We start from the raw sequence: 18,279 nt of genomic DNA, 5'->3' as shown, positions 1-18,279 counted from the left end.
AATTCATTTACTCTTAAATTAATCCTGGATATAATCAGACAAACTCCACTTGTTAGAAAAAATAACTTCTTAACTCTTTAGGAAGTTTATTTTTACCTGCCTCATAATTTATTGATTTTTGTTGCTTTACACACAGATATCATTCAGTTCACTCATTCATTAACCCAAAATACTTTTATCTTTTATTTCACTAATCTAATGTACTGTTGCTATGACTTTTGTACTGTAGTGTATAATTAATTTAATTTAAAAAATAAACTAACAATTAAGAAAACAACAAAGAAAGACTCTAACTCTCCTATTCTAATAATAAAAACACGCTGGTCCAACGCTTTTAAGTCGTTTTATTTCTTTATGTTTGAAGAAGTTTTCAATTCTGAAAAGATTTTCAAGATTTTATGATCTTTGATATTTTTTGTTTTCAAGTAAGTTTTTGCAGAAAACTTCTGATGATTAAATATGATAATGTTGTTTGCTTAATTGCTTGTAAACTGGACTGAAAAGTAATGAAATAATTTAACAATCACTCAGAATTGTAAAATGTCAGGGTGACTAAGGGATCAGAAAGTCTGAAGTGAAACCAAACAGATTTTAAAGACGCTGACACACATGCAACACAAACAGCCCAACAGTGACGTCAGTGTTTACCTCCACTGAGTTCTGCGCTTCGCTCATCTTGGACACTGTGGTCTGAAACTCTCCGATGAAGTCATGGCCGCCGTCGTTATCGTAATCATAACACAGCACCTGTCAGCGAGCAGAACGCAGCGGATCGGACGGTTTGTCTTTGTCCACACGAGAAGAAACTGCTCCACGACTTTCACTACTTCATTCAACGCCTCATTTTTAACGGCAGAAATGAGCAAAAGTTGATGTTCAGTGAGAGAAGGACCAACCTTGATGTTTCTCTCCACATCTCCATTGCAGAGAGAAATGAGAGGCACAGTGAAAGGTTTCCACACCGGGTCTAACGTGTTCTTTATCACCTGAAGTCACAGAAACGACATTGTTAAACCCGACAGCAGCAGATATTCAGCTGAGGTTCTAATCACTTTTAGAAATTTTATCCTGTCTTGTATCTTAATTTCTTCTGACTGCCAGGAATGATTCTCTGAAGAAATGAAAAATAAAGTAGCGTTTAGAGGTCAGAAGAAAAGTTGTATAGAACAAAAAAAAAGATTTAAAAAAGATTTCACATCTGTGCAACAACAGACAAGTAGAAAACAATATCCAGCCTAACAACCACAACCTGTTATAACTGAAACAACAAAACAAAACGGGAGACAGAAGAACCAATAATCTGTCATTGAATGCATCACCACTTCTAAACAGGCAACCAAAACCATCAATTAAGTTATTTCAATAAAGAAATCAGAGCCAAGGTTCAGTCCCATCAATAAACTCGTCTGTGCAGCTATTTTTTTGATTTGTGCTCAAAAATGATCAGAAGAGAAGAAATTCCTCATCTCCTTTATGAATCACTGAATCCCAAAATGAGCGTAAAAGTTTTAGCCTCTCCGTTCCTCATGTTTGACACATGAGCCACTGTCAATGTGTCCCTTTTTAAATTAATATGAAAGTCTAATGATGCTTCATTTCGGAGTCAAAATGTGCTGCTAAACTTTGCTCCGTTTCTTGCTCTTACAGAACAAACCCACTTTGCAAATGCTTGTGCACGATTTATCCGGCTAAGAGCACTTAGAGCTGGGTCGTCTCGTTTTCAGAATTCTGTGCACATTTTGGCAAAGTCAAGAGCAGAGTTTACACAGTTTCATCAAATTCTTTTTATGTTTGCAACTGTCAATAGTTGAGCAGATAAAGTGATTTAATTCACAGTAGTGACTAACCTCTGTCCTGTGCACCAGCATCCATTTACCATCTTCCCCCTGCTTGTGAAACTCCAGGTAGGGATCTGATTTACCAAAGAAATCCTGCAGAGAGCACAATTTAAAAAGTAATAAACTTTATTTCACTGCGTTCTTCCTTACCCTTAATTTCTCATAATAGCCTCAGCTGGAATGTTATGATAATTTAAACAGTGCCTTCGCCAAAAAGGCATTTCAGCAGCAGCAATTACTGTTTTTAATGCATCCTGGTGATTTAACAGGAGGGTGCACAGCAGGTACGCGCCCGGATGAGCTGAAAACAGCTCAGCAGCTGCTCCACTCTGTTTAAATTCTGCTAGATTCCAGCAGCTTCATTTTACTGATAGATGGAAGCAAAGAGAGAAGCTGTGAATGCAATCAAATGTGGCAAAAAAAAGAAAACAGGAAAAAAAAAACAATGAATGAGTCATGTTTAACCAGAATGTTTAAATGGTTCTGCTCAGCAGAGCCATTGTTAGACTCCTTTCCATTTTCACACAAGTGGCAAAAACAATGCGTCCTGCATTCTTTACACAGTTTTAAAAAACTGTTATTTTTGTTCCAGCCGCATTTCGCATTTTTAAAGAAGAAGGTGGTTAAAACATTTCTGTGTGGGCTCTGTTTCTGAATTAGTATGCACGGGTTAAGTGTATTCACATGTTTCTGTTTGCATCCTGACTTTCTGCATGTGTGTGTGTGTGTGTGTGTGTGTGTGTGTGTGTGTGTGTGTGTGTGTGTGTGTGTGTGTGTGTGTGTGTGTGTGTGTGTGTGTGTGTGTGTGTGTGTGTGTGTGCGTGTGTGGCTCTCACCGCCTACCTTCTTATCCAGTTTACGCCCACTCAGGGTCAAAGTGATGATTCTGTTGTCAGACAGCTCCTGCGCTGTTATCTGAAGCAAAGGCACAGAATAACACCAGATATAACTCAAACACAAACAACTCAGAAGAGTCAAAAATCATCCACCATTACAGTAAAACAGCAGCTTTATCAAAAAATAAACAACAATAACCTGACCATGTTGGACTAACAGAAGTGCCAATATTTTTCTCTAGTTAAAAAGTAAACCAAACAACTGGGTTTTACCATATGAGTTAAAAACTATAAGAAAAAACAAAGTATGAACTATTTAAAGTTGTTTTTCCATGTTGGGTCTCAAACTTCAATGTATTTTGCTGCTTTTTATATAATGAACCAACATAAAGACATGCATAATTGTAAACAAAAATGTTACATAGTCCTCAAACTGTTTACAACTAAAGTTCTGAAAAGTGTGGAGAACAATTATTTTCATTCCCTCTTTCACTTCTGATACCCCTGAATGAAATTCAGTGTAAAAGATTTTCTTCAGAAGTCGCGCTATTTGTAAACAGAATTCCATTTTGTACATTTTTTCTTCAAATCTCCTTTTCTGACCTTTGTTAGAGAACAAGCTTAAAGCAGAGTCAGGTTAGAAAACAATACCAAGCTTTGGATGTCAGAGCTGCCTCTGGAGGAGCTACAGACACTGACAGCTCAATAAAATTTACCTTTTATTTTCACCATAAAATTTGTGGCAATTTATGAAAAATCCCAACAAAATACAACAAAGTTTGTTTTTGAAATGTTAAAGTAGAAAAAGTGTAGAAAAGTACAAAGTGTAATTACACTGCAGGCATAATCAGGTTTCCAGTAAAAGGTGATTAGATATTCTGTCTAATGCAGTTATTTCTGAGAGTTTTATACATAAACGATTCATTTTTTATCAGGTTCCAAAATTTTAGTCCTTGTTTAAATGCAAGAAAACAGACACAGTGGATATTTCACTATTATTATTCCTCAGAGAAGCAGATAACCCGACAAATATATAAATAAATAAACTACTTTCTTACTTTTCTTTATTGTAGACGTAAAATATGTAGGCTACACCCCCTCAGGATATGAACATTTCTTATCAGGTCCAATAGACAGATCTAGAGTCTTAGAATCTGCATATCCGTTTCTGACTGCAGAAAACTTAGTGGATGACCTATTGATTTGTTCAGAGCCGATTCTGTTTTTCAGTCTCAGAGTTGAGCTGTGAGTTAAAACTTCTCCATTTAGTTTCTTCTTGCATTTTAGTTTCAGCAAGAAGAAACTAAATGTCAATAGAAGAGAGAAAGTTTTCTCGTCAAAGTGTTGGAGGACACAGTCAGGTAATGCAGGCATGTTTAAATGTGAACAGCGCGGCTCACAGTCTGACAGGCTTTAATTGAAACACATTATTTTATTCACCTTTATGCAGCAAAGGGTTTATTTGCTTTTCACACCTGGAGTAAAAATGCAACTTTTCACATTTTCAGCTGCTTTGATTCACTTTCACACTCGACCGTCTCAAACAAACCAAACCCTGTTCCCCTCCTCGCCTGCAGGGCAAACAACACAAAAACCTCAGAAGGACACTGAACACAGCTTCCTTCTTCACAAAATATTAACGAAATGGAGTAGCGTGAAATTTTATCTATTGGAGGATTTCTAATTTCTCCCACCAGCGCAAGTGTTTATTTTGGTTGTTTACCCAGAATACCCTGCACTGTAGTCCACTTCCTGCTTTTGGAGTGGTCTCCAGTCTGCTTGGCATTCACATATGCATTCAAAACCTCACCAGAGTTCACCTGAACCGAACCCAGGCTGAGGTTTTTAGGTGGGCCAGAGTTCACTTTTATGGTTCAATTACGCGTTCATACTTCCCTAAACAAACCGGACTTTCTGGGGAAACGGACTGGAGTTGGATTGACTGGATTAGACTGTAATTATTCTTACCGTGACAGAACCTTTGCCAGCTTGCTTCCCATTGGCTAATATCAGTGGTCTGTGAAGTTTCTTATTGGACACAATCTAGAAGAAAATTAAAAGCATCATCTGCGTTTGCTCTCAATAAAACAAACCCGGTTTTTAATATCAGGGTATTTTATTGCATTATCCTTCTTACTTTATCCTGAAACTAATCACTGGACGCATCTTCCTGCACCAACTGCTGAATTCAACAATTCCTCCAATAAAATAATCTGTTATGTTGCGAAAGTAGCAGAAGGACATGCAGTACCACTCCCAGTGTGCAGACGAACTCTCCCAGGAAGTCGTGTTCGTAAAGCTGTGTGGCACACTTGTCTTCATCGAACATGGCGAAGCGAAGCTTCTGGATCTCTTCGAAGTGATAGTCCACCTGGAACTTGACCCCAAACACCGGGTTCAGGTTGTTCACGGCCGTCTCAGTCCGTCCCAGCTGGAAGAGCAGAAGCAAAGGAATATAACAAGTTATTTCATCTTTCATTCAAACTCTGTTTTTTAAGGATAAGAACGAAAATGCGTCTGAGTTTAAGTGTAAACAAACAGTAGAGAGCAAATAATTCACCTTTTAACAGGGGCTGATCTTTGATTTTGCTTGTTTCTATTAAAAGGGGTCTGTTATGAAAAATTCATATTTTTATGCTTCCATTTGGGTCTCAACTGCTTTCAAAAAAAGTCCAAGTGCTTAAAGAAAAACACCCAGCTGTTTTTTGGCAATAAGTTAATATTTTTTTCCAGTGATTTGTTAATTATTTTTGGATTAACTGATCAATAACCAAATACCAAAAGGTGCTTAATATGAGGTCTTATTTTCAACCAGGTGAAGTTAAAACTGTCACTTGAGGAGTTCTGCAGAACATTTTTACATTTAGCTGTAAAGATCGTTTTATCTTTAAAGCTATATGTATTTATTTTGGCTTAGTTACTGATGTGTTCTTCTTTTAACAAGTGACCTATTTAGAGTCTCTATATAATAAAATATATGTAGTTACTCTATACATAGAGTAACTATAACTTAATTTCTATATTAATTATTTTAAAAATGTATTCCTCATGATTAATCCGATTAACTGTTTCAGCCAATTGTGCAGATTCACAGGATTAAATTAAAGAACTAGCTTTAGAGTCTACCTTTATTTATCTAGTAGAAAACAAACTGCCATTTGCACCTTATCTTCTGATGTTAACTGTTAATTAAAAGAGCCCAGTTAGCCTGGTGGAGTCACTTTTTGCCTAATTATAGCAAACAAAACCTGCCCAGACGGACGCAGACGTCCCAGCGCGTGTGGGAGTCTCTAAAAGGACAGCAGGAGTCGTGTTCTTACTGTGACTCCACTAACCAGCTTCTGACTCACAGCCTGTTTATCCACCGTTAGATGAGATCAGTGCATGTTTAGCCTGTCGCCACTTCTGAACTACGGCAAGCAGAAGCAGCAGTTTGATGCACTGATGTAGCAGAGATGACAACTGTGAAGCAGCAGCATCTCGTGAATGAATTACATCTGTGTTGTGCTTCAGCAAAACGCTTTACATTGTCACATGTCTTACTTCATTAATGTCTCTTTAGTTACAACTGATGCTCAGAAGACTGAGTTAAAAATAATCTGTTTTCTCTCAGGGTTTTGTTTTGTATCAAGTTTTAATCAGATCCTAAAGTTATTCAAGTCTCACCTTGAGTGTACAAAAATGCAACAGATTGAAAGTTTTTATTTGTTAAGCAAACAAATATTTGCATATAAAACAAGAAAAACAGTCAAATCAAATACTTTGATGACCAGCTTCTTATCAGTGTGAGAAAATCAATAAAAAAGTGTTCATTTCAGAATGACAACGTGGAAAACATCAACAATCACCTAGAAAAGTGATCTTTGCTCTCAGATTTCATTTTGTACCAGATCTGATTTTAAGCTCATCTGCCCAGGTTTACTATGATATGAGACAACAAATGACTGGAAAACACATAAACACATGCAGACGCAGGAATTCTGCTCTGGAGCAAAAACAACAACAAAATACATTTTTGTGACTCCATTACGAGCTGCAAGGAGACAAACAGAGGAGGAAAGAGTGTGATTACTTTATTCTGGGAGCTTAAATCTCCAATAAAAGGCTACATATGAACATATGAAATTGTGTTGAACTGAATATTTTCAATTATAAAAAAATTTTCATTTGAAATATTTTTCCTCTAATTAAATGAAAAAAAGTCTCCATCTGTGGGCCAAACAGAATCAGCCCAGGGGCCGCAAATGGCCCCCAGACCGCACTTTGGACACCTAAAGACGTAACTGAGAAAATGAGTTAAAATGTAGTCAACTCACATGAAGTTTATGGCATCAAATAATATTATATTTAATAATCTAAAACAAGCATAGCAGGCTGGAAAGTTTAACTCACACTCCTTAACAGTCACTGTCCTCGTTAAAAATGACTTTTGATACTTTAACTGTGGCACATCTCGCTAAAATGATGCTAATTAATTCATGCTAATTATTCAAATTCCAACCACTTGACTGGATGTGTGCTCTTCACTCAAAACATCAAATTAAAGAGAATCTGTGGCGCAAATTCATATTTTCAGGAAATATATTTAAATGGAGAAGAGTGTGCTTCTTTGTGAATTCCCTCAAATGACAGCATTTTATTAAAATCTACATATTTTGTTTACATTTTACTTCATTAGGTAATGCATTTAAGCTGTTTATATCTGTATTTTTACTGCACAGCTGAATATTTTTTAGTTTGTTTTTTTATTTATTACTATTATATGTATTGAAACAAACATTTATTTTAGATAGGTTTCCTTTTCTAATCATTTTGATATTATAGACTCAACTCTCCGGTGCCTCTTTGTAAAATATTACAATTGTGTGGTTCCTCAGTCAAATAATAATAAAGGAGTGCCAGTATTTTATTCTATTCTCATAAAAATGGATTCCAGGTAGAGTTTAACAACTCTACACGTGTTTCCGTGGAATATTATGATTGGAAAGGCGGCTCTCATAAGCTTTTGTATTTACTGTGTCCTTCTGCTTGCTGAAAAAATATCTGGTCAATTAAATCTACTTCCCCTCTGATCTTTCAGTTTCAGTAAGAATTAAAAACTCGGGGGGGAAATCGTGGGAGCATCGTGGTTATGGTACAGAAAGAGAGTAATGCAGTAAATGTTGGTTATTTCCAGTTAATACTGTAACATCGATTACTTTGTGTTTGTAAAACAAATGTAATTCAAAAAAAGGGAAATAAAGAGCAGGAAAAAATGACAGATAAGAGACACCAGAACCGGTGATGCAGAGGAGCTGAAGGTCGCTAATATTTACTCAAATACATTATGAATATGGAGCAAAAGTAAAACAAATAGTGAATGAAAAAGTTTCATAAAAATGAAGGGGTTTGTATCACTTCATGAGCCTGCAGCCATACACATGTAGAGTTAGGAGCTTCAACACTTTACCATAAAAATCTCTGTAACACTTTATTTGAATGGCTGTTCGTAGCACCTGAACATGAAGGAGTTTTTATGAATGTTGTCATGAATATGCAAATTATTTGGTAAATAATTATACTTTTATTGCAAAGTTACATTAAAACTTGTATTACAAATCTATTAAACGTATCAATGTTGCAGTAAAAGTGTCGTTATTTACCAAATGACACCTCATGACATCATGTCATAAACATTCATTTTTATGACAGGTGTTATGTCAGTGTTTGTCAAATAGTGTCACCAAAATCTCTTTTTGTTTTCGTTTCATCTCAGTCAGAAGATTTTGCTGTAGATCCCTGAACTGTGACCTACTTACGCTGAGTGGGCCATCTTGTGCTCTCTGGTGGACAAACCCAATTTGGTTTCAGTCACCAGCTGTCATTTAAATAGACGAAATGTGGAGTAACATCATTCTGACTGAGACTGATTTATTTCCAACACGATGGTGGAAGAAGAAGAAAAAATAAACTTGCTTCAATCTGCATCTTGGTGCAGAAAGGTTCAAAGAAGTTAAAGTTAACAGAACCACCAAATAAAGACTCCAGGCTACATAAGGCTGCACTTTGCAGGATAGTGAATGTGTGATTTAAACCTCAGTGACAGAACATCCCACTGCATGCGAGTTCTCACTTGCAGTGTTACAAGCTTAGATCTGTGCTCATAACACGTGTGGAGATTAGCATTAGGATTTGGAGTTTAGAGAGCAGAAAAAAGATCACAGGCTTTAGGAAATTGCTCGAGCAGACTGCTAACTGGGTGCTTTGTCATTTGCATAACTTAGATGAATATTTCCTCCAAGTTATCATCAAGCTCAGTTCGTTCACTTACTGTCATCTTCATCTTAATTTATATTGTCACTTCTCCGTCTTTCACCCCCGCTGTCTCTTTCCTCCTAACCCGCCTTGTCGCCCGGTTTTCCCTCCCTCTCTTGTCACACTTTTTCGTCCTCAGTTTACCCAGCTGCTTCTCGTGCCTCTATCTCCTAACGCAGACGGATATAGACGCAAAACGAAGACAGAATGAGACACGGAGAGGTGACGGGATTTGGGAAGGTGATGGGAAGAAAACAAAGCGAACAGGAGGCAGCCGGAGAAGGTGAGAAAGCTGCGAGTGTGAGAGAAACAGCGAGCTGCGGATAAAACCCGAGAAAAGGCGCAGGCCCCGCTTCGCCTCCTCCATCGCGCCCTCACTACAGGAGCACTAAGCTTTTTGTTTCCCTCGTCGTTACCTTGGTAACCGTTGGCAATTTCGCATTGGAGCCACATGCCCCGCTGACCGACAGCGCGCTGCAACCCAAGGCACACGCCCACACACACGCATGCATTCCCAAAAATCAGATTGCCCTGTTGACCAGCTGTTTGCTGCAGAGGTGCCTTGAAGCTGCAGCCCACACACACACACACACATTCACACGCACACACACACACACACACCACACACACACACACACACCCACACACACACACACACACACACACACACACACACGCACACGCACACGCACACATCATATCTAAACTGGTGCAATGGGGCATTCACATTTGCGTTTTTGACCATATAAAAAGAAAAACAGAAGACATTTCTAGCTTGGACGGCTAAAATCTCAATGTTGATCTGCTGACTGGCGCACAGCATCGCAGCATCAAGTACAGCTGATTAATCGATTATTGAAGAAATCATCAGCTACTTCCTTAATCAATTTATCACTAGCTGAAGTTTACAGGCTTTAAAACATTTGCTGGTTAAATCCAAAACAATCAGAGCAGTAATTAAGCCAAGACTGCACCAAAATATTTACATTTTGCATTTTAGTTGAAAAAACATTTTTATCTGTAAATATGTTCTACACAGACTCTTCAAGTGACAGTTTTAGCTTCATCTGGTTCAAATTCACTAAAGAAAATCAAATTAAGCACCTATTCCAGTCCATTTCTTAATTAGTTAAATGAAACAATAGCCTGCAGCCTGCTCTATTGATGTTTTCTTTTTACTACATGTTAATAAAGAACATAAACCCCAAATAATAAATAATAAGTAAATGTTAAAATGCATTGTTTTCATCCCAGTATTTATAATTTTATTGATGTAATTGTAGTTTTTTACCTGGCTGTCCTCACACACTGTGGAACCATTACTGCAATAATCATAACTTTGCCATATATTGAGTTCTTGTTGACTAATTGTATGCTTTAGTGTCTGTAAACCTTCAGATAAAAAAGAGAATTTAATGCATCAATTGATGCTTCTTCAGCTCAGGATGTATTGACTACAGAAAAAGTGAGGAAAGAAAAGAAAAACCATCAGCAAACAGGTTATTAATAGAAATAACACCATCTATGCAGAGCCTGAGGAGGAGAATGGCTCACAGCGTCTCTGCAAACAGATGTCTCCCTTCAGCATTTGGTTTTGTTTTAAGCTGCATTTGTGAAACTTTTCTCAAATCCCAGCTGGTATTTCTGACCTCTGAGAGGAGAACTTATACATTCAGGCTGGATTTATAAACAGCAGCAGGTGATAGAGAAGGGCTTGACCATGTTACTGAAGTCTCTGCAATCAGCTGTAAGCTGCATGAGTGACTGCAGCTCTATGTGGTGCGCTGACCTACATTCACTCCTATGGCAGAGAGACGAGTCACTTTTTACTAATATTGAAACTCTGTGGTTTCACTGTTTCTTGCTGGCTTTTACCAGGACAAGCTGATTGGTTTAGTTCACTTTTCTAACTAAACTGCAGAAACTCAGAGGTGCAAATGGAGCACATCATAAAACGCTGTCTGATTTAATGGTGGCTTCATTGCCGTTTAATATAAATAAAGTTTTTAAAACATAAGTCACATTTATTGCATCTGTCTGGTGGTGTTTAATCCATCAAACACCAAAAACCTTCAATTTAACCCGTTTCTACACTTGAAAATTTGAACATGAAAAATCCCACAAGTGGGCGGAGCCAATTTATGCAAAGGGGCGTGGCCAAGTGCAGGGCTAAGCCGAGGGGGTCACTGCACCAAATTAGCAACTTTGGGATGATATTTAGTGACACTCAAACTTCTCTTGAATAAAGAATTTTAAAAAGCTGGCGACAAGTCTCACAACTTTTCTTCTATGCTACTGCAGATTTATCTGGTGACAACATGCGACGCACCAATCAGCTCATTTTTCCAACTCCTGACCAGCAGGGGGCGTGTGTCGGACTGACATGGTTTTAAATCTCAAACAGGGCTGGTGACACGTGACCAAGCTGTAAGATTGTAAGCAATGGGTAAATTTAACTGCAATAGCCACTGAGACTGCAACAGCTGCAACAGCACTGAGACGGTTTTAGGCAAAATATTACAGAATTACACAAATGTAAAAGAAATTTTCACAATTTGAACAGCAACATAGACAGACATTCATATGGTTGATCTTAAAAACAAGTTTGGGGTTCAGTTAATCTTAATAAAGAACATTATATGTAAAATTATGCAGGAATCTGAGTAGTCAGTAATTCAGACGTCTTTAGCCAGTTTACAATTTTTTCATAATTAAGGTCATTTGCAGGGTCAAAGGGGAAAGAGTTGAGTAAAAACATATTGACTTCACTGATCTAATTACACCTTTAAGCACATATTCCACCCTTGTTTTCTATCGTAATAAAGCTCAGGAATCTGGCATCATTTCCCTGGACTCAGCATGCCATGACTGATGCCAGATGGTCAAAACCTCGTGTGTTTGGATCTCACCCTATAGGTCAGCAAACACAACCCGACTGTTTATTTTCAGTCAAATGGTTTAGCAATATTGATTCAGATCTTTTCAACTTTTTTGATCTGATCTGAAAAGTGTCGATGCATTTTGTACAAGTTCCTTGCAAAGGAACCGTCAGCTCCTCCCTGGTGACGTACCTCCACCCAGTTTCCATCCACTTCATGGAAGAGAACGCAAAACGGGTCCGATTTGGAGGCCACATCCCGATCCAGCAGGTTGGACGCAGTGACAGAGAGCTCGACTCGAGTGACGCAGTGCTGCGGTCCGACGGAGCGGGTCCGACCGTCTGGTGCCACGCCCAGTGTGTAGGCCATGATCTGAGGTCACAGGAGGGCAACCTGGACGACATTAGAATGTTCATTTGTTTTCGATTGAAACATACCAACATAATGAAAAATAAAACTTATGCACACATATGATGACTGTATTGGTATCAGTTCTTCTGTGTAAAAATATTTCTGAGTATCGCTGACGTCGATTCAGACCTTCAACTAAAAGATGCTGGACCACCGTGGTAGGCCAGGCTTTTGACCCCATGAGGCCTAAAGGTCATGAAAAGGTCCTAAAGAGGTACAACCACATAGACACACACAACCATTCAGTGCCAACCACCAAAACAAAGAAGTTTAATGTAAAAACGGAGAAACGCTTTTCTAGCATCTAAAAAAGTTCCTCTCATCAGAAATAGAAGTGACTGAATTCTGCCGCAGCTTTCTGAACAAACAGCTCCCTCTGTGTCCATGACGGCGGTTTTGTTCTCACGGCGGCACGCTGAAAAGATGCGGTCTGTTGCTAAGATACTAATGTGTCACAACCGGCGGTCCTCTGCCTCACTCCTGTGATGTCACACTGGAGGTTGTGATGATGAAGATGAAAATAACAGGGTCTTCACTCGCTCTACTCACTCACTCTTTGTTCAGGGCTTTAGTGGTTTGCATCTATCCACACCTGCTGCTTCCTTCTAGTGCTTTGACTCAGGAATATGAACCAAATCTGACTCCGCGCATCACATTGCTGTCAAAAGAAGCTGGGAAATCTGAAAATGTAGAGATTCTCGCCAAGTTTAGAGTCTCCTGAAAACATGAAGTTGTATTGCATCCCTCCAGTGGGAAGACACTCTCATCCCAGTCACACAGAAGGGGAAACCAGAGAGAGGGCAGGTTGTTACCCGCATCCAGCACAGTGACCTCTGCACACACTCATCAGGTCTAATTACATGTCCTGCCTGCTGCATTGGAGACACAGACAGATATAAACAATAATCATACACAGATGACTGCTGATCTAAACTCACATGAGGTTATAAAGGTTTCCCAGAAAAGCGTTTTTTTTTTTTTGTTTTTTTGTTTCTACATGCAAGATTTCCACCAGAATCTCACAGCTGCCCCCACATCCTTCCGCCTGTCACCTCTAACCCGCAGTCTGAAGCTGCAGGTCATTCTGCGCACACATCATGTGCGTTAAAACCAACCTGCTCTCAGATCAACGAAGAGACGCAAAAACAGACTCACCTCACAGAATGATGAGCAACTTCTCAGGCGTTTTCCACTCCACCGCTTTTTCTGACTATTTCTCCCAATGAGGAAGAAAAACAAACATCAAACTCGAAGTCACTTCTTCTTCTTCTTCTTCCTCTTCTTCTTTTTGTCTAGATAAGGGTGAAAACTGGAGTTGACATTTTGACCTGCGGTGGATTATCCGTGGAGGCGCAACAGTGTGTTCGCGGAAATCATCCTCGGAGCGCCGCTGACTGTTTCTGGCAGCGACGGACGGAGAACTTTCAAGTTGGCGGCAATAAGGTCAGACCGGATATACACTTGTTTCTCTTTCAAAATAAAAGGTCAGAGCCAGGAAGCACGCTGGAGTCAGTAAAATATTATGTCATTCGCACCTCAAAGCAAGTTTCGTATTGCTTTTTGTATGTGCTGTAGCACATATATGTAGTTCCTATAAAACGTATTCACCCTTTTGGACCCTTTATATTATTTTTATAAATCAATAGTGATCAACAAAATTTAGCTTTTCTTACCAGAAAAATTACAACAACAAAAAACACTTTTATATCAAGGGGAAAATTGATTTCTACAAAAGATTGGCAATTAAATACAAATATATATATCATCCCCTTTAAAGTGACAAACCTAAATCAACAGAGGTCCAATCAACTGACCTTTGTCCAGAAGTGCACTCCACTTTTCTGGAAGAACAGAACCTCATTGCTAACGTGCAACGGTTACAGAGATTTGGAGGAAGGGAACTGGTAGCAAATATCTATTCTTTTGTTATAACAACACTTATTGATAGTCAAATCAAAGACCAATAACTGAGGGTAGTAATGCTTTATTTTTTAATTCAAATTCCAATAGTAGCTGAAAACATGTGCAGCAGTAACTGCGGTATTTACATTTACTCACCTTTTTCTGCTAATGTTTATTTTTAAGCATTTTCTTGAAGGCAGATTTTTGGTGTGAATTTTATTCTTTAAGTTATTACTCACCCGTTTTGTACGTGCAAAAATGCGTCTGACACGTTTATTCAATTATTGTTCGTTGGGGTTTTGCTCCACTTCCGCTTTGGGGCGGAGCCTGCATCATGTGGTACAAGGAGTCTCCAGTGATTGTACCGCCTGATTCAAGATCCCATCCATTTTCACGTTGTTTCTTTCTTTTAGTCAAAGCTACATTTTGTTGATCATGCTTGATTTGTAAAAGTAAAGAGTAAAACATATAAGGGGTGAATCATTTCTATAGGGCTTTGGGACGTGACGTCACTGCTCTAGACGTTGGTCAACAACGAACCGAATTACGCATTAACCGGTTATGGAGAGAAACGTGCCCCTGGAAAGTGTCCTCAGATGCCCCTGTGGAGCTCGGGTAACTGTTGTTAACGTTCGTGTTAGTTCTCTAATAATCAGACCGCGTTTAGTTTGTGGCTGCAGCGAGTGAGTTTTGAACGGGCTCCCAAAACAAAAGTGGTAGTTTTCATTTAAAAAAGTTAGGCAAAAAAATCATTTAGCTACAAATTCTAAATTTGAAAAGGGAACCCAAACTGCTTTGTGTGCTCATTTCATTGCGAGGACAGAAAGCCAACGGAAGAAAACCCACAGCTGCGTCCGAAGCAGCTGAGTCAATGAAGGAGCTAACTATGCTAGTTAGCTACCCGCACTAACTATGCTAGTGCGGGTAGCTATCTATACCAGTGCGCGTAGCTAACTATACCAGTGTGGGTAGCTATCTATACCAGTGCGGGTAGCTATCTATACCAGTGCGCGTAGCTAACTATACCAGTGTGGGTAGCTATCTATACCAGTGCGCGTAGCTAACTATACCAGTGTGGGTAGCTATCTATACCAGTGCGGGTAGCTAACTATACCAGTGTGGGTAGCTATCTATACCAGTGCGGGTAGCTAACTATGCCAGTACATAGATTGATAGTGATATGTATAGATATATAGATATCTGTATAGAAATGTAAATATATTTATAGCAATACAGATGGAAATAGAGATAGAAAGATAGATTTATATATAGATAGATATCAATCGCTCTATATATATAAATTTAGATATTTATATCTTGCCCAGAAAGACAGTTTTCAAAATTTTTGCCAATTCGTACAGGTTTAGAGTTCTAAAAGGCTCGTTTAGTTCCACGTTGTTTACATTTTCTTTTCCACATCTCCCCTTAATTAATAACTGTGGTTGTATTATTTTCTGTTTAGAATTAGAAATAAAAATCTCAGAATGGATGAACATGAGCACTGATGTTGTTGAACGTGGGGGAAACCTGAGCACCCAGAGTGAACCCACACCTACACGGGGAGACATTTCCCACCGTGCAGTCCTGGCTTTTTAATATTCAAATGTCCAATTAACAACAACAGTAGCTCTTTTTCCAATTACTGCCAACTGGAAAAATTGGCAGTAATTGTGGGTGGGGCCAACTTACTCTTGGCCTCACCCGCTTTATGTCTCTAATATACTGGAGACATAAATTGATGTCTACGCTGGATGGTCTTTGCATCTGTCTTTGAACTGGCGCAGACAAATGGAGTCAAAGCCTTTTTGAAACGCCTCCACAGTGAAATCTTTTTCATGGGGCTCTCTTCTTGTTCAGAGATATCATTCAGAGATATCATTCTTTGCGCCCTTGCAAGGTTTTGTCTCTGTTTCTTCAAAAGCTGTCTGTTGGATTGCTGGTATTATTTCGAAATCAAATTTTGGTCCCTTAGTGTTTTGGATCACGTTTTTATCAGTCTCTATTGGGTTTATAACGATTTTCAGTTCAGCTTTTATTGCTGCCTTTCTCTTGATCTTACGTTTACGTTTCTTTGATGATCTTTTCTTCACTTCGTGAGCCCCATTTTGTTGCGTTTTGGAGATCATTACCTCTTCAGAGATTTGCTGGGGGCTAGAGATCATTGTTTCAACCATATGAATGTCATCTATGATGTCTGATCCCCAACTGTTTAGTTGGGTTTCAGAGGCAGTTTCTTCTTCAGTGACCTGCTGTATTTTAGCGATCACTGTTTTAACCATATGAATGTCATTTTTGATGGTAACTGTCTGATACCCAACTATTTCTGGTACAGAAACTTCTTCTTGTTCACTGTTTTTTCCAGAAACTTTATCGTTGAGGTTTTCCAATTCAGAGGCAGCTCTCATTGCTGCCTTTCTCTTGATCTTACGTTTAAATTTCTTCGATGGCTTTTTCTCATCTTGTTGATCCCTATTTCATTGGGTTTTAGAGACCACTTTTTCTTCAGTCGCCTGCTGCAGTTTACCAGTCAGTTTCATTTCTATGAACAGAAACCATTGAATTCTTGCTTTGTCTTCTCTCTGAGTACTTTCCTCACCAGAGCTTTCTGCTTTTTAAGTTTAGCATGTAGTTTCTTATTTATATTGAATATCTGATCAAGCTATTTCATTAAGTACTGCTGAACTTTGATATATTCCAACTCAAGACTCCTTAAATTTGGCAAGACATGCACACTGTGCTTGAGTTGTCTTTTTTGAAGAGTGGGGCAAATTCTGAATTCCAGTTAAACACTCTCCTTGAACATTTTATGTTGTTTAATTATTAGGAACTTGAGTTAAATTGTGTGTTTGGATATTGTCGTTGGGCCTACCCGTTAATGGACATTTCTCCCCGCTTTAATCCAGTGTCTCTGATGTAAGATGTTTCGTTGAGGATATTGAAACCCAAAATGTTTCAATGCCAGCACAAGAATGTGACGAGGCAGCTGCCTTGAAAAGGGAAAGTTATTCCACCAACACTGTGATTCCTACCACTCAGCTAGTCATCCAAAAGGAATCCATCTTCAAACCGCACGAATTATATCACGGCAGCGAGGCTATGGATGCATGCAGAAGAATTGTCCGCATGCGCGAAGCTTCCTTATGTAAACAATAACATGCAGGTGAACCACATTTGTATGTCTGATTAAGTCAGTGCCTCACTGCATGTCGCTGCTGTGAACAGTATAAAGTTACTCCATGTTTTACAGCACTAGTAGTTTCTGCTTCTTGTCAGCGGTTTGCTCCCTTGGAGGTTCACAGTTCTGCATCATCTAATTTTAGGTCTCGATGTGATTTCAGCCCCTAAAGCTCTTGGTCTCGATGCAATCTGATCTTGATTTGGGCTCAGGTTAGGTGGTTTTTACTGCAAAACTCAGCAGAAGCAGGGGCACTTTAATACGAATATCTCATTTATAGCTTTTGATTCAATTCCCAATGAAAGGACAATTTCAGGCTTTTATTTTAGGCCTCTGAACCTGAACAGCAATTATTTGAAATCATGAATTTTGACACTGAAAATAAATTTTTTAAAACACAATATGAAATCTTTATTTTGAGAAAAAACTATTTTCAAGGCTTTGACAAATTGAGACAAGAAAGAAAACCTCATATATGCAAGTCTTTGGTGCAGAAAACTGATTGGAAAGGAGACTGTTTTACAGAATATTCATGTTTGCCTGTGTAATATATTTAGGTGGACAAGTAATAGCAGAAGACGGAACAGCTGCACGTTTAAAAAAATGCTTACAGCATTATTGGTGCTTTTGGATCCTAATCAAAAGAATGTTAAACTTCAGATTTCTCATAAACATACAAATGAAGGCCTTATTGAAACCTTTTATTTTAGCAGGAAGACTTTCAGTATTCAAACTGGCACATAAACTGAAAACAAAATACATTATTATTGCGATCAATCGCAACATTGTGAAGGAATGCAATACAAAGAGAACTCTGTAGTACCTTTAGTTACCACATGAGGGAGCTATTTGCCCTTGAAGTTTTTCTTGAGCTACAGCAGTTCTTTTCTGTCATGTTTACAAAAACAATACATAAGAAAATCTTTATATCCATGAAGTTAAAA

The 18,279-nt window shown here is 38.5% G+C and overlaps 1 protein-coding gene across 1 annotated transcript in view; it reads right to left on the bottom strand.

Annotated features, from left to right (window-relative positions):
- cpne2 (copine II) overlaps positions 1–13,681 on the bottom strand; it is a 34,887-nt gene extending 21,206 nt beyond the window's left edge. Inside the window, exons 1-8 of the mRNA XM_055037732.1 lie at positions 13,414–13,681; positions 12,040–12,240; positions 4,926–5,105; positions 4,643–4,717; positions 2,682–2,753; positions 1,848–1,931; positions 897–986; positions 649–747 (exon numbers count right to left, since the gene is read on the bottom strand). Coding sequence (XP_054893707.1) covers positions 649–747; positions 897–986; positions 1,848–1,931; positions 2,682–2,753; positions 4,643–4,717; positions 4,926–5,105; positions 12,040–12,216 — 777 coding nt within the window. The 5' untranslated portion in view covers positions 12,217–12,240; positions 13,414–13,681. The remainder of the gene's footprint in view (positions 1–648; positions 748–896; positions 987–1,847; positions 1,932–2,681; positions 2,754–4,642; positions 4,718–4,925; positions 5,106–12,039; positions 12,241–13,413) is intronic.
- Positions 13,682–18,279: the final 4,598 nt, after the last annotated feature.

The sequence above is a fragment of the Poeciliopsis prolifica genome, unplaced genomic scaffold, assembly GCF_027474105.1.
Source record: "Poeciliopsis prolifica strain line A6 unplaced genomic scaffold, Auburn_PproV2 SCAFFOLD001, whole genome shotgun sequence".
Classification (NCBI taxonomy): domain Eukaryota; kingdom Metazoa; phylum Chordata; class Actinopteri; order Cyprinodontiformes; family Poeciliidae; genus Poeciliopsis; species Poeciliopsis prolifica.
Note: the sequence above shows the minus strand (reverse complement) of the source record. Positions and strands in the feature narration are given on the sequence as shown.